Genomic DNA, 23,216 nt, shown 5'->3' with positions numbered 1-23,216 from the left:
CGACTGGACCAAAAAAAAAAAAAAAGTAGAAAGAATTAGAATAATATCCCATTTGTTTGCTATGGACCAAATAACATTCTGTACTATAGTTTTAAAATAGAAATACTTTTGTCTGTCAAAATGACTATTCAGAGTAACTAGCCTTGACAACCAGGCCTTATGCTCCTTTTAAAAAACACTTAACTGGCTGGGTACTGAGAGCTCATGCCTATAATTCTGGCTATTCAGGAGGCTGAGATCTGAGGCTCACAGTTCAAAGTCAGCCAGGTGATAGAGACAGAAAGAAGGCGTAAATATGTGAAAATGTATAGAGGAAAGATAATGAGACAGCAAAAGGAGTTATAGTCATGCCTTCTCTGATGCACCTAAGAAAAAGAGTGCAATGTCAAGAAGTTAAAATTCTCTATAAAAGATCATACTTTCAGCCTTTATTTTTTTCTTTTTTCTCTTTTTTTGACAGTCCTGAGGCTTGAACTCAGGATGCTGTCCCTGAGCTTCAAGCTCAAATCTAGCACTCTAATACTTACGCCACAGTGCCACTTCCATCTTTTTCTATTTATATGGTACTGAGGAATTGAACCAACCCAGGGCTTCATGCGTGCTAGGCAAGCACTCTACATTAAGCCACATTCTCAGCCCCAGTCTATATTTTTTTTATGTTTCTATTTTTATTTATTTATCTATTGCTGGTCCTGGGGCTTAAACTTGGGGTTTGAGTGCTGTCCCTGTGGTTTTGGGTTAGTTGTAAAGCTAGCACTCTACCACTTGAACCACAGCTCCACTTTTGGCTTTTTCATGGTTAGAGATAAGTCACAGACTTTCCTGCTCAAGCTGGCTTTGAACCACGATCCTCAGCTCTCAGCCTCCTGAGTAGAATAACAGGCATGAGCCACTGACACCCAGCTGTTACAATTTTTTACTTCTGTTCCAGTTTGATTTTACCTTCCTGGCAGGTAACACTCAAATCATTTGTATATACTCTGTCCAAGATGCTCTGCTTGCAAAAAGAGAAAAGCCTTTTTTTTTTTTTAAGTTGGTTGTGGTACTTGAACTCTGGGCCTGGGCACTGTCCCTCAGCTCTTCAGCTCAAGGTGACTGACTACTCTACCACTTGAACCACAGCGCCACTTCCATTTTTTGGATGGTTAATTGGAGATAAGAGTCTCATAAGGAATTTCCTGCCTGAGCTGGCTTTGAACCGCGATCCTTAGATCTCAGCCTCCTCTGTAGCTAGGATTACAGGCATGAGCTACCAGTGCCTGGCTAAGAGAAAAGTTTTATGTAGTTCATTTGAAAAGTCCAAAAGAAGGTTGCTTTCACACTGTGTAACCTGACAAAATGGAGATTTGCTCTCAGGTGAGCCCCACCCAGCAAATTAGCTTGAAGCCTCCTCTTTCCCCCTTTGGAAACAGAGGAGGAGTTTCTAATCGTTGCTATTTAAAAAAAAAAAAAAATCAGGCAGCTTCTCAGGTGAGGGGGCTGTCAGCATGTCAGCCCACAGCCAGCAGGAGAGCCTCTGGGTGAAGCAGGCAGGATGAAAGGGGTAGAGACCAGAACACTGCAATGTCCAGTGCCTCCCCCTGGTGGAACCACATGGCAGGGCACCTAGGAAGTACTAGTCCATACTTAATTAACATCTTTTGCTTGAACTAATGTGATGATCATATATACAATATTTAATTTAAATAGGAACCTTAGTATAGACTAAGGAATTAAGAAATTCATACCTAAAACAGGCACCAGTGGCTCATGCTTGTAATCCCAAGGTAGGAAAGTCCACTACAGTCCATCTCAAAAAAAAAAAAATTTAAAAAAAGGCTAGGTATGATGGTACAAGCATGAAAAAACTAGACATGACAATACAAGCCTGTCATCCCAGGTATTGTGGAAAGGAAAAAAACAGGAACATTGTGGTTCAGGTGCATGCTTCAGAAGGAATCAATACCCTAACTCAAAAATAACCAGTATAAGGCTAGCAAAACCAGTGCAGAGCACCTACCTAGCAAAAACAATCCCCTGAATTCAAACCTCACTATTAAAAGCAAAACAGAAGGAAGGAAAAAAGGGAGGGAGGGAGGAAAGGAAATTTCACTATGCCTTGCCAAGGAGTGGTGGCATATGCCTATAATCCCAGCATTTGCAAGGTAGAAGTTGGAGAATATAAAGTTAAAAGCCAACCTAGACTAACCAGTGACACCCTGGCTCAAATTTTTAAAAAGTACATGCCCTGACTAAAGGAACAACAACTACTTAATTCCCTGCTGATTGTTATGAGGCAAATGCAACAAGTGTTGCCAGATTTTCTAATTTTTTCAAAAGAATCCCAAAATATGAATTTATGTGGAAATACTAAAAATTTCTGAAACAATGTTTGGGCCAAACATATCTGAAGACTATTCATAATCTCTGGATTAACAGTTTCACTCACGAAAGCAGAATTTTTTCACTCAAACATATTGTCAGAGTACTCCTAAGAAGGAGTAGAAATAAGATGGACTTAATGCCCTCCACTAAATATTAAGAAATCCAAGCTGGGCACCAGTGGCTCATGCCTGTAATCCTAGTTAGGTAGAAGGCTGAAATCTGAGGATCATGGTTCGAAGCCAGACCAGGCAGAAAAGTCCTGGTGAAATTCTTATCTCCAATTAACTATTCAGAAACTGGAAGTGGTGCTGTGGCTCAAAGTGGTAGAGTGCTAGCCTTTATCAAAAGAGCTCAAGGACAGTACGCAGACCGTGAGTTCAAGCCCTGCAACGGGCCAAAAAAATTCCCTTCTTTCAGTTTTAAGGGCTGGGACTAACCACAATAAGCAGAACAGATCATAAAAACTGAATCCCCCCTACACCTGGTGTTTTTGTCTTGAAATAATCTCCAAAGATCATTTAGAGCACTATCCTGAATAGGTACTACAGAGATAGGATAACAAGGGGGAAGGATGAGTAGAGAAGAAAATTGCTCTTAAAATATTTTTAGCGCACATACAGATTTTGCTGTAGTCCCCTTAGCATTCCAACCAACCTCCCTATACTGACAGAACTATTACATCTTTTCATGTTTCAGTGTGTATACAAACCACCAAACTTGCTTTATACCATTTAGCCCAGAGAGTCAAGAGGGATAATTTAGTCCCACCTAACAGGTGCTAATTTGACCTGCATCAAGGGAAGGGCTGCCTGTCAGGCACAATGCCTAGAGAACTGCTTCAGGGGAGACAGCTCAAGAAATAAATTCTTGATGCACCTATGCCTGCTCTTTACCATAAAAAAAAATGCATAGGAGAGACAGACAGAGAATATGTATGAGAATTATCACAATTACTAAGTAGTCTAAAGCTAGTATGTAAATGAATGCCAAAGACAAGAAGAAAACCAAACAAAAAAACCCCAACCCTTTTTCTTTAACCAATGTGCAGGAGAAGGAAAATATAGAATACTTCCAGTTAGTAGATATTTAGACAATATAACAGGCTTTTCTTAGACTTGAAGGAGATGTATCTGAACTCTGTCAATGGTGAGAGACTGTATTACTGAGATTAGAAGCCTCAATATTTATTTTTTGCCTCAATATTTAAAATTACAAAATTATATTCAGTAAAATAAAACAGGATTTTTTTTTTGTTGGTCCTGGGCCTGAACTCTGGGTCTGGGCGCTGTCCCTCAGCTCTTCAGCTCAAGGCTAGCGCTCTACCACTTGAGCCACAGCGCCACTCCTGGCTTTTTCTGCTTATATGGTGCTGAGGAATTGAACCCAGGGCCTCATGCATGCAGGGCAAGCACTCTACCTCCCAGCCCAAAACAGGAAAATTTCTGTGCTATATTTCACAATTAATTTTCACTTACCACTAACATTCATACTCTTTGTCTCTAGATCTACATCTGAGGCCAACATTAAAGGATGAAACTTTGAAGCCAGCTCAGAAGAAAAGTCTGCAAGACTTCATCTCCAAAATAATCAACAAAATACTGAGTTGGAGGTATGGCTCAGAGCAGCAGCTACAAGCACAAAAGTCAAGTGAGCACAAGGCCTTGAGTTCAAGCCCTGGTTCCAGGAAAACAAAGCAGAGAAGGAAGAAAGGAAAGGAGGAAGGGAGGGAAAAGGGAAATAATTTCATCCTCCAGAAACACACAAGTATGCAAAAATGCATCACTACTACAAGGGTACTGATTAATTATTATGTAGTATCTAATTGCTGAGATACTATAGCAGGGTAATAAATAAGGAAAAATGTCTATGATATGTAAGTGAAATAAGTAAAATGAAGTGAGAGATGGTGGTGTACACCTTTAATTCTAGCACTCAAGAGTCTAAGACAAGAGGATCATGAATGTTCAAGACAAGCATAGGTTACACTTATCTCAAAAAGGAGGAGGAAGAAGAGGAGAAAGGAAAAAAGGAAGAAAGTTATTGTTATTATTATTATTACTACTTTGATCTTTTCCCATTTCCACAAATGAAGGAAATGGAAAAAATTCTGGAGTTACTACATATAAATTGTTAGCAGTGGTTCTCTCTGAGCCAATGGCTCTACAAAGGATATTCAATTTCTAATTTGCATATTTGAGATGTCTGAATTTTCACAAATTTGCATTAGTCTGATACGCAGAAAAATCCAGGTATTTCACTTCCATTTATGATCCCTGGTTCAATATAAATTGTTCAGATTCTCCCTTTCTCATCATTTTTAATAACACACCTTCTGATTTGAGGACTGGGGAATTGGTGGGAAGCTGTAATAGGTAATATGCCTACTATGATGGATTGATTGATTCATTTATTGATTCATTCATTTGTAGCTCTTCCTACAAACATTTTCTTATTCTGACAGCATCAATGATTCTTCCCTCTTAGTTTTCACCAGTCTCAAGAAACAAATTAAAAGTATGAGACTTCCTTTACCCCACCTGCAGAGCCTCCTCAAAGTAGTCTCAAGCAGCAAGCAGTGCGCGTGCGCGTGCGTGCGTGCGTGCGTGCGTGCGTGCGTGCGTGTGTGTGTGTGTGTGTGTGTGTGATGGGGCCTGAACTCAGCCTGGGCACTGTCCCTCAGCTCTTCAGCTCAAGTCTAGCGCTCTACCACTTGAGCCACAGCACCACTTCCAGCTTTTTCTGCTTATGTGATGCTGAGGAATCAAACCCAGGGCCTCATGCATGCAAGGCAAGCACTCTACCAATGAGCCACCTATCCAGACCAGCAAGTGATCTTTTTAAATAAGAACTTCAGAGTGGAAGTGTTAGCCCAGTAGTAGATTGTTTACCTAGCATGTGCAAAGCCCCGGGTTCCTTTCCCAGAACTATGGTGATGGTGGTGGTGGTGGTCATGATGATGATGATGATGATGAATATGTAAGACCTTTAATATAGCCGGGCGCTGGTGGCTCACACCTGTAATCCTAGCTACTCAGGAGGCTGAGATCTGAGGATCGCGGTTCAAAGCCAGCCCGGGCAGGAGAGACCGTGAGACTCCTATCTCCAATAAACCACCAGAAAACCGGAAGTGGCGCTGTAGCTCAAGTGGTAGAGTGCTCGCCTTGAACTGAAGAGCTGAGGGACAGTGCCCAGGCCCACAGTTCAAGCCCCACGACCGACCAAAAAAAAAAAAGACTTTTAATATAAGATCATCATATCAGGCTGGGAGCGTGGCTTACTGGTAGAGAGTTTGCCTAACATGCATGAAGCATTGGGCTCGATTTCCTAGTACCACATAAAGAGAAAAAGCCGGAAATGGTGCTGTGGCTCAATTGGTAGAGTGCCAGCCTCAAGCAAAAGAAGCTCAGGGACAGTTCAAGGGCCAGGACTGGTCATGTCAACTAATGGCTCCTCGTCACTCAAAATCAGATAAAAATCACTTAATTAGCTTAAAAGACCCTAATCTCATTACTGTCACTTACCCAACTTCATTTCTATCTATCCTTTGCTGTGCTACAGATACACCAACAACCTCAGAGATGATGTTCTTGTCCCCTATGTTAACATTAATAGGATTTGTTTTTGCACTTCCTTCAGGTCTCTCCTCAAATGCTACCTCATCAAACTTTCTCTAATCACTCTATTTCAAACCACAAAATTTCATCCTAGCACTCCATATATTTTTCAACACATTTCTCTTTTTGTCCATAAAACTTATAACATCTAGCATACCAGATGGTAAGTTTATCTTCCTCCCATTAGAATGAGAAGTTAATGCTGGTACTTAAACAGTAGCTGGTACACAGGAAGTGCTTAGTAAATATATATTAGCTGAATGAATATATGAATAGATCACAGAGTATTTTGGGGGGGGGGTCTGGTCGTGGGGCCTGAACTCTGGGCCTGAGAGCTGTCCTTCAGCTCTTCAGCTCAAGGCTAGCGCTCTACCACTTGAGCTACAGTGCCACTTCCAGCTCTTTTCTTTTTGCTTATGTGGTGCTTAGGAATCAAACCCAGGGCCTCAGGCATGTAAGGCAAGCACTCTACCACTGAGCCAATTTCCCAGCCCTCACAGAGTATTTTTTAAGCCCAACTCTCAGGATTTTAGTAAGAAACAAAGCACACAAAAGGTGAGCCCTCCACATACCCTGAATCTCTGAGCTAACCTTCCCTTAACCTTGCCAAGTCTCTGTAAACCAAGATGCTTAACTCTGCCATAACTTTGTCCCCTGTTTACATTTCTCAATATTTGGTCTCTCTCTGTCCCCACAAAAGAAAAAAACAAGTCCTGATGGAGTAGGGTTGCTGAATCTAACTGGCAACACCTTGGTCACATGTGGATAATAGGGTATTGTGTTTAACTGGCGCCATCTTCTCTTTATGGTGGAGGCAGGGAAGTCCCACCTCCCAGGTGAATTCCTAGAGGCAGAGGTGGGGACTTGAACAATAGGTTACAGGATAAGCAGTCTTGGGTCAAGAACTCTCAAGCTTCCTGTGACCCTGCCCCCTGACCTGACCCTATTTAGGCTCAGACCAGGTCAGGCAGGTGTATGCCATGTCTTATGTCCTGTGTCCTGTCTCCTGGTTCTTCTCTAGTCACCATGGCATCCTACTTCAGCTCCCCATTGGAGCGTATCTGGTTTGTTAGTATTGTTTTTCTCCTTTTTCTTTCCTCCCCAGCTCATGTGGCTCAGTTTTCTGACAGTATTAAGTGTATTCAGGGCTGGGAAGATGGCTCAGTGGTAGAGCGCTTGCCTTGCATGCCTGAGGCCCTGGGTTCGATTCCTCAGCACCACACAAGCAAAGTATAAAAAAAAAAAACTAATTTCTGTTATTAAGTGTATTCACAGGGCTGCAGGTCTTTGTAAGAGTGCACTTGTATTCGCCTGCTTTCTAATAAAGACTCCCAATTCAACCTCTCAAAATGTGATTTCTCTGTTTTCTCGCTGTAACAATGATTTGTCCATACTATTAAGAAATCCTCTTGACTGTGGATTCTTCCCTATTCTTTATCTTTAAGTGCCAAACTTCTGACAAGTTCTTCTGAAAACTACTCAAAAGTTTATAAGGGTTTATTGTATCTTGACTATCAAAGACAACAATTCTATCAGGTCTTTAAGGGGCAACTTGTCACATCTTGCATTATGGAAATAAAGTAAAACTTTCTCTTAATATAAGGAGTCTGTCCCCATTTTTTTAAGAGCCTAAAATCATCCCAAAATTTAAAATGAAGGGTTGAAAAGGTAAGCTCAGGGGCATTTACCTAGCATACCAGAGGCTACAGGAAGAAAAGAGAAAAAGGGAAGATTCGTCCAATGATGCTCCTAACATCTTTAAAAAAAAAAAAGATGAACCATATACTCACTCCAGCACTGAACACGTTACTTCTAAACAAATTCAGTGAAAGCCTTCCACAGAAATTAAAAAAGAAAATAAAACACTAATGAGAAATGTAACTTTCAACATTTAGCTCTGATTACTCACATATAGTGTGAACTGTATCAAATTGAGAAGGCTGGCATATCTTTAAACAGAAAAAAATACCAATAGAATTGACTGACAAAGATAATATTATTGAGATACCATACTCAATACCAACAAAATGGTCTTATAAAGAAGACATGACATGCCAGGACACGCAAGGAAGGTAGAGACCCTGAGTTGCCAATGGACAGCCAATATAAAAAGTACATGGCCAGATGCCAGAGACTCCTCTATGAGCTTCAGACAACCACTTCACAAGTTGTAATGATGACCCCACACTGAAACATCAGAGGAACAATTCTAGGTCCTGAGCTCATTGTGGAATGTGTCTTCCCTGTACAATTGTAGATAATGCCACTTCATTTATCCAACAAGTACTTATGGGGCCAATGATTCCCTATAAGACTAAAAGACATGACATAATGAGTCTTTGTATCTTTTAAAAGGCAAAATAAGATCAGTAATACTAAATAATAATAAATATAATTTCAATTCCATTTATTCAATTCAGTTGTCATTTACTGAGCAAGTACTTGTGTTAGGAGGTATTCAAGGTTATCAAGCACACAGACATAATTGTTACCCTTGGAGTGTCCACTGATGGAAAAGCAGACAAATAATGTCTTATTAGTGCAATATTTTAAAGAGAAAAAAAAAGTATCTTGCAGGGCACCAGTGGCTCATGTCTATAATCCTAGCTACTCAGGAGGCTGAGATATGGGGAGCATAATTCAAAGCCAGCCCAGGCAGAAAAAACCATGAGACTTATCTCCAACTAACCAAGAAAAAGCCAGAAGTGGACCTGTGGCTCAAGTGGTCAAATGTTAGCCTTGAGCAAAAAAGGGGGGGGGGTGAAAGTACCAGAGCCCTGAGTTCAAGCCCCAGAATGAGCATCAAAATTAAAAACTATAGTACTTCTTAAAGGAAAGTTGTACTAGTTTTGAACAACAAATTAAGAACACAATCTAAGCCAGGTACCACCAGAAAACCGGAAGTGGCACTGTAGCTCAAGTGGTAGAGCGCTTGCCTTGAGCTGAAGAGCTGAGGGACAGCGTCCAGGCCCAGAGTTCAAGCCCCACAACCGACAAAAAATAAAAAATTAAAAAATAAAACTCACTAAAGCAGTTTTACAAGCAAATAACTAAAACAGTATTTCTCCTAGAAACACTGGGTTGGTTAAATCCCCCCCACCCCCACACCACCACCAAAATTGCAAATTATCTATCAGATTTCCAATTTCTTTCTTTCTTTTTGTGATAGTACAAGGTCTTGAACTTGGCCTGGGTGCTGTCCCTGAGCTTCCTTTTTGATCAAGGCTAACACTTCCACTTGAGCCACAATGCCACTTCTGGCTTTTTCTGAGTAGCTTATTGAGATAAGAGTTTCCAGCCCAGGATGGCTTCAAATAGCAATCCTCAGATTTCAGCCTCCTGAGTAGCTAGGATTATAGGCATCAGCCACTAGCACCTGGACAGATCTCCAATTTCTTTTTTTTTTTTTTGGGTCCGGTCGTGGGGCCTGAACTCTGGGCCTGGGCGCTGTCCCTCAGCTCTTCAGCTCAAGGCTAGTGCTCTACCACTTGAGCCACAGTGCCACTTCTGGCTTTTTTTCTTTTTGCTTATGTGGTGCTGAGGAATTGAACCCAGGGCCTCGAGCATGCAAGGCAAGCGCTCTACCACTGAGCCACCTTCCCAGCCCCCAGATCTCCAATTTCTTACACTGAGAAAATTCACTTCTGGTTTTGGGGTGGTCAATTGGAGATGAAGTCTCACAGCCTCTCCTACCCAGGTTGGCTTTGAACCATGATCCTCAGATCTCATCCTTCTGAGTAGCTAGGTTTACAATTATGAGCTACCAGCACCTGGCATATGAAATGTTTTGAAGGAGAAAGGTATTGTATCAAAGCAGAAATTTCAAATAATGTAGAAGAAAGGGTGCCCTCTTTATTATTTCTGCAGCATCAAAGGATCAAAATATACCTCATAACCTATCTCCCATTACAAATCCAAAGCACTAAACCCACTCCCTTCAAGCACAATCACCTTCTGTGAACTCCATTCATTTAGCAACAATAGTTACCTACAAAAAAAAAAAAAAACAGGCTTTGTTATAAGATTTAGCTGCCTACACAAACAGTAAGAACACCTTTCCTTCCTTGCCATTTATCCTGGCGGCGGGAGCAGCCCAACAGCGACACCTGCTGGAGAAATAAAAGCAAGGGCTGGTCTATCAGCTAGAAACTTCTGACATCTTTCTTTTCTTTTTTCCTAATTATTATTATTATTTTTTTGTCGGTCATGGGGCTTGAACTCTGGGCCTGGGCGCTGTCCCTCAGGTCTTCAGCTCAAGGCGAGCGCTCTACCACTTGAGCTACAGCGCCACTTCCGGTTTTCTGGTGGTTTATTGGAGATAGGAGTCTCACGGTATTTCCTGCCCAGGCTGGCTTTGAACCTGGATCCTCAGATCTCAGCCTCCTGAGTAGCTAGGATTACAGGCGTGAGCCACCAGCGCCCAGCTAATTATTTTTTTTTAATTTAAGTTTTATTGTAAAGGTGATGTACAGAGGGGTTACAGTTATATAAGTCAGGTAAAGAGTACATTTCTTTTGAATAGTGTTACCCCCTCCTACTGAGATCTCAGAAGGTATATCAGCACTCGTTTATATATACACCTAAATGCAACCATTCAAGTGGTAGTCCTTCTCCAACACCTAAGCACTTAGAAGTAGATTTTACAATATACTTCATAGGGGGTACTGGAGTTTGAACTCTAAGCCTCCTTACTTACTGGGCTTGACTGCTCAGTTCCAATCTGCTACTTGAATCAAACCATCAGCTCTGCTCGTTATTATTATTTCTGGAGTCTTCGATATCTGCTACTTGAATCAAACCATCAGCTCTGCTCGTTATTATTATTTCTGGAGTCTCCGTTATTTTTCTACCTGGGCTGGCTTCAACCCACAATCTTCCAGATCTCAGCCTTAGTAGCTAGGATTTTAGGTATGAGCCACATATATAGATATACTTCATTTTTTTATCTTTTTTTTTGGGGGGGGGAGGTCCGGTCGTGGGGCCTGAACTCTGGGCCTGGGCCCTGTCCCTCAGCTCTTCAGCTCAAGGCTAGGGCTCTACCACTTGAGCCACAGCGCCACTTCTGGTTTTTTTCTTTTTTCTTATGTGGTGCTGAAGAATCGAACCCAGGGCCTCAGGCATGCAAGGCAAGCGCTCTACCACTGAGCCACCTTCCCAGCCCTATTCTTCATTTTTTTAATTAACTGTCAATCTTCATGATATACCATATCCTAGCTCATAAAAAAATAACTCCATAAATAACTACTATATTGATACTGTTGAGAACTATGTGTTATTGCTATATTTTTTAAAAGAAAAACAAAATTGTTAACAAGAAACTACATTTTCTACTATACAATTTGTTTTTTCAATGCAGGAGATGCAGCATTCTAGGCAAGCACTCTATCACTATTAGCTCTACAACATCCATTTTCAAATGCTTAAATTTTTTTCTACTAGCATACATTTAGTTGTAAAAGAGGGGTTTTACTGTGACTTTTCCACACAATGTATCCTCATCAAATTCCCAAATACTTAAACTTTGTTTAAACCACAACACAAACTACTTTGCACTAATAGAAGAGAAAAAAAAAAGTAAATGTTTTTGGTGCAATCTTACTAGTTTTTAAATCTTGAATGTCTCCATAGAGAAATTATGACTAATATTTTATGTGTAATTTTTGTGTTCCAGTCCTGGAACTTGAACTCAGGGCCTGGACACTGTTTTTGGCTTTATTGCTCAAGGTTAGCACTCTAGGGCTGGGAAGGTGGCTCAGTGGTAGAGTGTTTGCCTTGCATGCATGAGGCCCTGGGTTGAATTCCTTGGCACCACATAAGCAGAAAATGACGGAAGTGGTGCTGTGACTTAAGTGGTAGAGTGCTAGCCTTGGGCTGAAGAACTGAGGGACAGCACGGAGGCCCAGAGTTCAAGCCCTATGACTAGCAAAAAAAAAAAAAAAGGTTAGCACTCTACCATTTGAGCCACAGCTCCACTTCTGGCTTTTTTAGTAGTTAATTGAAGATAGGAGTCTCATGGATTTTCCTGTCCAGGCTGGTTTTCACACTGTGATCCTCAGATCTCAGCTTCCTAAGTAGCAAAGATTACAGGTGTGTACTACTGGTTCCTGGCTAAATTTTTTTGGTTTTTTTTTTTTTAAATTAAGTTTAGCTCCTTAGATCCTAACTTTTCAATCCTAATATTTCAATTACTCAATAGTCACATGTGACTAGTGGTTACTATATTGGACAGCACAGATACTGAATATGTTCATTATCTACAAAGTTCTACTGGACAGCCTTGCTCTAGAGAAACACTGTGAAGTATGTACAGACAAAATTATATGACGCCTGGTTAGAGCAGTTGGTAAGTAATATAGATGAAAGAAGGCTGATCAAGCCTTGATGAATGAAAGTCAGGTGATAGGTTTACAGAAGTTCATTTATTTTTTATTAGTATACAATAGCTTATGGGGGGAGGGGGTTCATTGTGGCATTTCCACCCAAGTAAATAATGCATTGAGATCAACCTTTCCCCCATTCCATTTCCATGTCTTTAAATAATGTCAACAAGTTTCATTGTTCTACTCTCTTTTTTCCTTCTTCCTTTTTTGTGCAGATACTGGGGCCTAAACTCTGGGCCCTGAGTTCTCCCTTCGCTTTTAGCTCACAGCTGGCTTTCTACACTTGAGCTATGCCTCTAGAGTGGCATTTGCTACTAAAGACTTTTTGCTAGTGGATGTGTGGCTAAAGTGAGAGAGCACCAGCCTTGGATGAAAAAGCTAAAGCAAGAATGCAAGGCCCCACGTTCATGCCCTAGTACTCACTCACACACACAAATAAATAAAACAATAAAAAATAAACCCCATGATATCTAATACACAGGTATCAGTAACTGGCATCTCTATCATCACACTGTAAAGCAGGAGTAGGGGACACATTTTCTGCCAAGGGCCATTTGGATATTTATAATATCATTACAGGCTATACAAATTTATCAATACAGGCAAGAAGCACTGTCTGTCCCATCACATACCAAGTGATGCTGTGGGGATGTTCCCCACTGCTGGCACTTGGTGACTGCTTACAAGAGTACCACATGAAGAGGTACTATTACAGTAGGATGGACAGAATCTGACTAGAAACCCACAGGTGAGAAATGCTAGATTTCAAGGGCAGTGATTTAAGATAGACCCCTATCTTAATAAAGTGAGTGCTTACTATATGTGAGGCACTGCTAGCGGCCTTCTCATCTATCTTGATAAGGAAGAGAACAGTTTCAGACCTCTGAGGCAGACTATTCAGAAAAAGAAAATATTCTAAAAGCAGGCACTGAGGACTGTTCATCAGGGACTGATCTTACTCATGCCAACATAGTAACACTGTCACTACTTCATCTACCTGTTACACCCAACCAAGCCTCCCTCTGCACCTCACTACTTGCCAACTACTATGCATATATCATGTACTTTCCCATTTAATATGTGTTGTTCTACTAAAATAGAAAGGCCTTTCCTGTTCCAAATCTTATCCAGTATTCAATACCGGATCTTACAAACCATTGTTTGATAATACTTCCCTTTCTCTGAAGTTAAGACTTTTTAAAATTATGGTGTTTGGTTTTTGTTTAGACTACATTTATTATCAGTGCTGTACAAGGAAGCATTTGATCACCTACACCTTTGATAAATGTCATGTAAATTTGTCTTGCCTCCACAACAACACTACATATTCCAGTAGGCACAATGCCTACCGAGCAGTTGAAAAACTGTAACCATTCAACTAATGTTTACTGAGTGATGTTTAATACATCCTCCCAAAATGACAAGAACAGTAGGTGCTAATCCATACTCCGACCTATTTTAGCTTATGTCAGAAAAATTTCACTTGCTTGAATAGAGATAATCAGAGCATTTTACTGTTTAGACACATCAGGCATATTCTGGGAATTGATGATTATACTAGAGTTGACCTTTCTAGATCTCAGAAAGAAGTCCCTAGTAAATCCAGATAAATGTACACATAGCCGTATAAGAATCATACAGTGGACCACAACTAATCCCCTTCCATCTCTTTCAAAAAGTTGGCTATGATATCAACTCATTAAAAGGCTTTCCTTCGATGAATTCTTTTCTTCCACCTTGAAGTGAATAACCATTTGGAAGATCCATTCAAAGAACCTTGGGGCTAGAAATGTACTACAGTGGTAGTATGTTTCACACGTACAAAAGCCCACAACAAAGAATTTTAACTGAGCAACTAAGATCCTATACAAAAACCTATCTGTAAATAAACTTCTTTTGAATTTTCACTGATGTACATGTATATATGTAATTCTTTGTCCTTTGTCATGTTGCAGTGTCTGAAAAGGTAAGAATTAGGAAATGAACACAGCTATTCAAAGCAACACAATTGAAGAGCCAGTATGATATACTAATCTGAATCAAAATGGATGCTCACTCCTTTTTTCCGGTACTCTAGTAGGACATTTCCTACATAGACAATCTTTCAAGAAGGTCAAAAAGCAGGACAGAGAAAGCCAGTGATTCTATCTCCTTATGCCTCTTTAACACAATCTATACTTTGCTTTCAAGGCTAAAGTTAGAGCCCTGGGCTTAGCCAAAAATACAGCTAGCACAGCAATTGATTCACACCACTAAGCTCAATCCTTTCTCTGCCACCAAAACAACATTTTCCAAGGGGGAATGATCAGAACCAGATGTGTGGGCCCTAGATATTTCAGAGAGAGCCACAAATCTATAGGACTGAAAGAAGAGATACAAAGAAAAGAGGCAGGATTACAGAAGATGACAGGAAAGCAACCACTTACCTCCTAAGTGAATCTTCCTCAGCACTTTCCTCAGGCATATCCTGATGTAAGGCCTCCTGTGATACAGTTCCAGATCTGCTGGACTGGGTGTAAATTCTTTCCCAGTGGCCTGTCTCCTGGTTAAAGGCCACCCCCACAGTCCTTTCCTCCTGTGGACTAGCAGAGCTGCTCAACTCCAGCCTGCTGGAGCTAGGTGTTTGGCCCTCAGTTCGCTCAAGAGGTGGTAACTGGTTGCCACTTGATGGCATGCCCTCAAAGGTGCTTGGGACCTGCCAGGAGGAGCTAGCCTCACCAGATGAGTAGTTAGGTGTGGTTCTTTCCCAACGCAAAGTATCATTGTTGAAAGTCAGGAGATTGTGGCAAGCACGGCAACGATTGAGGTGGCCCCGGGACAGGTTGGAATTGTTCTCACTACTGTGAGGGGTGGGCTGGTGGGAAGGGCCTGGCCTCTCAGATTCGATGTTATTGTTGAGCATTTCCTGGGCCTGCTGAGTCTGAGGAGTTTCCCCATTCAGGCTCTGGTCCAGCTCCTGCAGCCGGTCATACTCCAAAAAGAAACGTCTCAGGTCACACTGAAGCTCATGGCGAATGCTGCCAGAGTTGGTCTGGCTGGAACTGTTCCCTCCATCTGACTCAGGTGCCAAACCTGATGCTGGAAAACCCCGCCCTTCTGTAGCTGAAGTGTACACCGATGCCTGAGAGCCACCTTCCTGTTGTCTCAATACAGACAGCAAACTTACTGAAGAAGCACTGGTCCTAGGTGGGGGCATAGATTCTGCCTCAGAGCGTGAGTGCAGACTAAGTACTGTCCGGGTCCACTCAGATCCTGTCAGTCCAGGAGCTAGTTCTCGGTGATACCTAGAAGGGTGGCTAGACAAAGAGCCTCCCAAAGAGCGTCGGGTGGGACCCAGACTGAGGTTGCGGAGCGTGTTGCCAGCAGTGCTGCTCTGGACCGTACTGAAGGCAGACGGCCGGTTCAGGAGGCCCTGGTCCTGCTGCGCTGATGAGGCCTGCTCCAGGGGGTGGAAGGGCTCGGTCTGTACAAAAGAAAAGGAAGGGGTAGTAGCTCTGGCAGAAGCAGGGGGAACACTGTCCTGGTGTGGCAAGAGGGAAGGAACTCGAGTGCCAGCGCAGCGGCTGCAAAGGCACAGGATCCCAGGGTGTTGGCAGCACTCAGCTGTGGTAGGGTAACTGACCCGCTGTCGGAGCCTGATGTAAGCGGAAGTCCTGGGGCGCTCCATGGAGGGCTGAGGGGGAGGCGGTGGGGGTGAGGGGGTAGCAGAATCTTGCACTGTGCTTTGCTCTCCCACCTGGATGCCAGAAGAGCGGGAGGACAGCATGTGCAGGAAATTGTGGAGGAGAGGTGTCCGGCGAACTGGCTGTGATTGCAGGAGGGCACGCTGGCGGTAGTGGGATAATTCTGTTCCATCTATGGGAATTTCTGGCTCATCATCACCCTGCAATGTGGCAGCATGAGGCAGCAGGTAGAGCAATTAGGTAGAACATGCAAGTAAATACAGAAAAACTAACACCTGTCAATCATCCAAGAACCACCACCTTTATAGACAGGCTCCAAATTCAGAAATATCAAATTGTATTAATTATTCACTTCCAATTAGCAATACATGAGTACAGCTGGCAAACCAATGTCTTATAAAAGGCATCTCCATGACATAGAAGTAGTAAGGGGAAAAGAAAATGTTAACCATATATAGGAATAGGAATGACAAGCTATCCAACATTATCTGGTAATGACAAGGTTTACTTCCAGTGAGATGATCACTAAAGTGTTTTAGATTTGACTTTCAAGATTATGGCTATAGCGGGTTGCTGGTGGCTCATGCCTGTAATCCTAGCCACTCAGGAGGCTGAGATCTAAGGATCACAGTTCAAAGCCAGCCCGGTAAAGTCAGTGAAACTCTTATCTCCAATAAATCACTCAGAAAACCAGAAGTGGCACTGTGGCTCAATGATAGAGCCTTGAGCTGAAGAGCTCAGGGACAGAGCCCAGGCCCAGAGTTCAAGCCCCAAGCCCCACAACCGACCAAAAAAAAAAAAAGATTATGGATGTAACTTTGGCTATACAATCTGAAGCTAATTTGAATCTTGAGTGGAAAGGAAGACTTGGCTATTAAGAATTAGTATCCATGGGGCTGGGAAGATGGCTCAGTGGCAGAGCCCTTGCCTTGCATGCCTCTGCGGCCCTGGGTTCGATTCCTCAGCACCACATAAGCAAAAAAGAAAAAAGCCGGAAGTGGCGCTATGGCTCAAGTGGTAGAGCACTAGCCTTGAGCTGAAGAGCTGAGGGACATCGCCCAGGCCCAGAGTTCAGGCCCCACGACTGAACCCAAAAAAAAAAAAAAAAAGAATTAGTATCCATTATAATCAGAATTAAGACTTCTAGTTTAGGAAACAACTCACAGTTCACATGGAGTTGGAACTGCTGGATTCTTACCTGCTGATTAGAAGGGTTAACAATTGCTGTGAGTAAGTAGTGTCCAAGTGGATCAAACCTCACCAGACTGAAATCCAGAAGAGATAGACACACAGAGAAATTAGGTTAACTGAGAAGAGAAAAATTATAGTTCACAAAAATTGTTGAATGAAAATTATGGGATTATCTGCATATATACTTCACAGCAAGTTCTTGTTATGTAGCTGAATCTGGTATGGAACTCCAAATCCTACCTCAACATCCCAGTGCTAGAATCACAGATATATGCTATTACTCCTAGCCTTTCAAAACTGTTGAAGAAATTAATAAGGTTTAAACTAGGCATCACAGTGCATACCTGTAATTCTAGCACTCCAGAAGCAGAAGTAGGAGGACTGAGTTCAAGACCATTCTGGGCAACACAGCATGTTTGAGGATGACCCAGGTTATAGTACAAAACCCTGTCTTAAAACAACAACTATAATAACAATGCACATTACTTCTTGTGGGAATAAAAGAATATTCATAGCCGGGCATGGTTGCTTATGCCTGTAATTCTAGCTACTCAGGAGGCTGAGATCTGAGGATCACCGTTCAAAGCCAGCCTGGGCAGGAGAGGCTGTGAGACTTTTATCTCCAATAAACCACCCAGAAAACCAGAAGTGGCGCTGTGGCTCAAGTGCTAGAGCACTAGCCTTGAGCTGTAGAGCTGAGGGACAGCTCCCAGGACCAGAGTTCAAGCCCCACAAATGACTAAAAAAAAAAAAAAAAAAATAGCCTGTATCCAACTACAATACCAAAAAGGTCAAAGAAGATAACAAATCAACTTTATTACAAGCAATATTAACTTTTTCTTTTTGTTTTTTATGGCTGGTGATCAAACTTAAGGTTACATGTATACTACTCAAAAACTCTACCACTGAGCTATACCCCCCATCCTACCATACGTTTTATTTCTGAGACAGGGACCTACTACCTATTCCAGGCTAGCTTTGAGTTTGCTATATGTCCCAGGCCACAAAATTCATGATTCTTCTGTCTTATCCACAAGAGTGAATGGCTTAGATATGAGTCACCACAGCCAGCAGCCATCATGTGTGTTACGATCTTGAAGGGGAAATAAATACCCAAAAGCAAGTCGAGTGGCGGTGGTTCACACCTGTAGTCCTAGCTACTCAGGAGGCTGAGATCTAAGGATCATGGTTTGAAGCCAGCCCTGGGAGAAAAGTACCCATGAGGTTCTTATCTCCAATTAACCACTCAAAAAAAAACCTGAAGTGGCCTTGTGGCGCAAAGTGGTAAAACACTAGCCTTGAGCAAAAAGAGCTCAGGGACAGTGTCCAGGCCCTGAGTTCAAGCCCTACCATAGATAGCCAAAAAGAAAAAAGAAATCAAAATGCAGATCTGATACGTTTAAACTTTTATCTTCTAGTTTGACCAACAGCCCCGTTGACCAACAACCATGAAAATCCCACCCAAACTTCTTTCATGTTTTCTTTTTTTTTTTTTTTTTTTTTTTTTTGGGGGGGGGAGTCCAGTCGTGGGGCCTGAACTCTGGGCCTGGGCGCTGTCTCTCAACTCTTCAGCTCAAAGCTAGCGCTCTACCACTTGAGCCACAGAGCCACTTCCGGCTTTTTTCTTTTTGCTTATGTGGTGCTGAGGAATCAAACCCAGGGCCTCATGCATGCAAGGCAAGCGCTCAACCACTGAGCCACCTTCCCAGCCCCCTTTCTTGTTTTCTTAAAGAAGGATAACCCTAAACCCAAACACTTCAGGACCTAAAAAGATTCCACCTAGTGATCTTGGTATGCAATAAACAATGGGTGAAATGAACACAATGAACTATTTCTTGGCTAATCAGCTGTAGTGATAACAACATGCCCAAAGCATGAATGACAATGGCCAAAGCAGAGGTAACAAACTGAGGTGAAATAAATGCAAATGTTTTCTCTCATTAGCAAAGTCTGTTCCCAGACCTTGCCAGTGAAGTAGAGCACTCACCGAACCCTTTCCATTTCACTAGCTGTCTTCACCACAGCAAAGGGCTCTCGACGACTCCAATCCCAGAAGTGGATCTCATTTGCAGTGGCAATGAGCAGAAGTTGAGCGGTAGGGTGGAAAGCCAGAGAGGCAATGGCATTGTTGCTATCTGTGAACCAGCTTTCACTGCCACCCTGCAAATAAACCAATTCTAAATATTCTCAGGTTATAAATTACTAGTAGACTGGAAAGTCATCTTCAAGAGCATTCCATTTAAAATAAAATGCACAAGATTAGTGATTGGTCAGTGCCACTGTTTTATCTGATTTATCACTACTTTATAAATATTACTATCAACTGTCACTCAGTTCTTCAACTGTCAGCTTAGTTCTTCAAGTCACAAACAATCTACAAGCAACAAGTCGTTGCCAGTTCCTATTTCAGAAGTCTGAAAAAAGTCCAGCTTAGACAGGTGCTGGTGGATCATGCCTATAATCCTAGCTATTCAAAAGGCTGAGATCTGAGGATCATTATTTGAAGCCAGCCCAGGCAGAAAAGTCCCCGTGAGACTCTTATTTCCAATTAACCATTCAAAAACCAGTAGTAGAGCTATGGCTCAGAGAGCTAGCCTTGAGCAAAAATGCTCAGGGACAGCACCCATGCCCAGACTTCAAGCCACCCAACCAACAACAACAAAAACCCTCCAGCTTAGTGTACAACATGGTGCAGAATAACCCCCTAGCCAGTTAACAGGACAGGTTCATCTTCAATGACCAGCATAAACTTTCCTCTGAACACATCTTAGAGCCTCCTGTATATGTCACAATAAGTAGGTAAAAGGAAAATTAAATTGGGCATTCATTTTAGAATGGAGGACTATGAATTAGATGTCCAATCAATTAAGTGGGTGATAACTACCACTTACGCAGATGAGTCCTATGAACCCACCTAGTTTCTCTTCTAAAATTAAGAACCCAATGGTAAATAAACCACTGTATTTAAAATACCAAAGAAAAGAGCAGCTTAAGAAAATACTTACATGTAAATCCCAAATCCTAACCTCCCCATCTAGGCAGCCAGAAGCAATAAGGCCTGAGATGGTGGGATGAAAAGTAACACACCATGGAGTACGGCGGTGCCCAATTAGAGAATGAACACACTTGCCAGTCTTCACCTCCGTAATATAGATATTATGGTTCACATGGGTGGAAGCCAAAAGAGTCCTACAGAATCAAAAAGAGCAGAAGCAAATTAAGAAGCATGTAGAGAGTAACAAACTTCATCAACTCTGGATACTATTCCTCAACTCAACATGAAAGAAATTGAGACTCAGGCAGCAAATAACACACAAGAATATTCTTATCTTTAAAAGCTTCCAGTTTGGAGGCTGAGGATTTAGCTCAATGAAAGAGCATTTATATAAGGCCTTGAATTCAGTCCCAGCACCAAAATAAGTAAGTTAAATAAGTATTTTGCCATGTTGTTCCCAAATGACACATACTGCCTTCAGAGAATATTTTTTTTGGGGTGGGAAAGCAATCATACCATTAATGACCTATATTATATATATTGTATATTAATGACCTATACCACTCAGTTAAGAAAGTGACAATCATCACTGAGAAGCTTTCCAAGTCATAATCCTTGCTATTCATAGTTTCTTTTACTATTCCCACTATTTTTCTGGTTGACACTGTTTATCAACTTTCTTTCCTTTTCTGATATGCTGAAAAGCTTTGTTTATACAATGCTTCAGAAAACCTCTAGGGATTAACTGGGAAGCTCAAACTAAACAAAACACTCAGAAAGCAATATTATCACATATCTTAAAGGTTAAGTTACAGATGAGTACTAGGTACCTGTCTGGACTGAAGGCCAGTAAAAAGGTAGAGCGTGGACTATCAGGCAGTTCTACTCTCTGGCAGACAAAACAAAACAAAAAGACAAAATATATTATTCATGAACTTTGACTTTATATCATAAGCACATGAACCATTCTAGATTATTATTCACAGTCTTAAGATTTTACTAGAGGCAATGATTGAATTACAAACTGAGAAAGATAAATCCAAATTACCCTGAGGTAAAAGATATTTTTGGCCCTAATTTTTAAATATGTAAACCAACTCCCCACACTGGCATATCAATTCTCTTAGAGATATCAAACCTCTTAAAGATAAAGATAAATTACATCCCAACTCTGCCAGTAACCCATCCTAAAATCCCATTCTACTGTCATTCCCAAAAATCTATGTCAAAAAGCACCCATCTTTGCAGGGCTCCTGTGGCTCAAGCCTGTAATTCTAGCTACTCAGGAGGCTGAGATCTGAGGATCACAGTTCAAAGTCAGCCTGGACAGGAAAATCCCTGAGACTCCAATAAACCACCTGGGCTGGGAAGTTGGCTCAGTGGTAGAGCGCATGCCTTGCATGCCTGAGGCCCTGGGTTCGATTCCTCAGTACCACATGAGCAAAAAAGAAAAAACCCGGAAGCGGCGCTGTGACTCAAGTGGTAGAGCGCTAGCCTTGAGCTAAAGAGCTGAGGGACAGCGCCCAGGCCCACAGTTCAGGCCCCATGACCGGACCCAAAAAAAAAAATCCAATAAACCACCGGAAGGAAGTGGCACTGTGGCTCAAGTGGTAGAGCGCTCACCTTGAGCTGAAGAGTTGAGGTACAGTGCCCAGGCCCAGAGTTTAAGTCCCACGACCAACACCTTCCCCCGACACACCCCACCAAAAAAAACCCATCCATTTTCTTACCTTGCCTTCCCATTTCATCCAGCGGGTTTTATCCTCCACCAGCTCCTGCAGAAGCCGCTGAGCTCCCATGGCCCGGGTGCCCCGTTCCCGGCCCCAGAGTATCCGCACAGCATTCTTCTCTGGCACAACCTTCATGGTGTTCAGTAGCCACGGTCGGTCACACCAGGCAAAAAAAAATGAAGGAGCAAGTAATAGCTCCACACACTGAAGCAACTAAAATGAGGCCATTCAGGTCCTTGTGAGTTTTCTTCATGGAAATCTAAAGAATTGAGAATAATGTCAAAGAAGCCTATTTTGTATCCTGAGATGTTTCAAGGCAATTCTAGCTCAAAGGGCAAACTATTCTTTTCCTATTAAATGACAGCCTCTCTAAAAAGTCTTTTCCCCCAGAATTTTTCTCACAAAAATATTTCATCTTCTCATAACTTTTGTTTTTTTGGGGGGAGGGTAGGTTGTGGGGCCTGAACTCTGGGCCTGGATGCTTTCCCTCCGCTCTTCAGCTCAAGGCGAGCACTCTACCACTTGAGCCACAGTGCCATTTCCAGCTTTTCCGTTTATGTGGTGCTAAGGAATCGAACTCAGGGGCCTCATGCATGCAAGGCAAGCACTCTACCACTGAGCCACCTTCCCAGCCCCATCTCATATCTTTTAAAGCTCTATTTTAAATCCAAAGAACAGATCATCCTCTGAAACAACTATTCTGTTTATTCTTTCATCAGGCAGGAATAATTTTTCTTCCTAGTAAAAATGTCTAAAAATCTACCAAAACGAAACACAGGACCAAGAACCAGATCACACATATAATCCTAGCAACTCAGAAGTCTAATATCTGGAGAAATTCAGTTCAAAGCCAACCTGGGCAGAAAAGTCCTTGAGACTCCATCTCCAAAATAACCAGAAAAAAGCTGAGCTGGTAGCATAGCTCAGACAGTAGGGTACCAGTCACTAGCAAGCAAGCCAGGCAAGCACAAGGCCTGAGTTCAAGCCCCATTACTACAAAAAAAAAAAAAAATGTCATTGCTGTCTTTGGATTGTAAAATATCAGAAATCTAGTAATTTTAAAAGCAATGGCTTGCATGCATGAGGCCCTGGATTTGATTCTTCAGCACCACATAAGCAGAAAAAACCAGAAGTGGCGCTATGGTTTGTGTGGTAAAACACTAGCCTTGAACTGAAGAGTTCAGGCCCCGTGACAAGAAAGAAAGAAAGAAAGAAAGAAAGAAAGAAAGAAAGAAAGAAAGAAAGAAAGAAAGAAAGAA

At 42.0% G+C, this 23,216-nt stretch overlaps 1 protein-coding gene across 1 annotated transcript in view; it reads right to left on the bottom strand.

Moving 5' to 3' along the window:
- Ambra1 (autophagy/beclin-1 regulator 1) overlaps positions 1–22,216 on the bottom strand; it is a 170,100-nt gene extending 147,884 nt beyond the window's left edge. The window contains exons 1-7 of the mRNA XM_013029964.1: positions 21,958–22,216; positions 21,058–21,116; positions 20,238–20,421; positions 19,220–19,392; positions 17,240–17,306; positions 15,981–16,241; positions 14,785–15,821 (exon numbers count right to left, since the gene is read on the bottom strand). Coding sequence (XP_012885418.1) covers positions 14,785–15,821; positions 15,981–16,241; positions 17,240–17,306; positions 19,220–19,392; positions 20,238–20,421; positions 21,058–21,116; positions 21,958–22,092 — 1,916 coding nt within the window. The 5' untranslated portion in view covers positions 22,093–22,216. The remainder of the gene's footprint in view (positions 1–14,784; positions 15,822–15,980; positions 16,242–17,239; positions 17,307–19,219; positions 19,393–20,237; positions 20,422–21,057; positions 21,117–21,957) is intronic.
- Positions 22,217–23,216: the final 1,000 nt, after the last annotated feature.

This window comes from Dipodomys ordii, unplaced genomic scaffold (assembly GCF_000151885.1).
Source record: "Dipodomys ordii isolate 6190 unplaced genomic scaffold, Dord_2.0 Scaffold125, whole genome shotgun sequence".
Classification (NCBI taxonomy): Eukaryota; Metazoa; Chordata; class Mammalia; order Rodentia; family Heteromyidae; genus Dipodomys; species Dipodomys ordii.
This window is presented reverse-complemented; position numbering and strand designations above follow the sequence as displayed.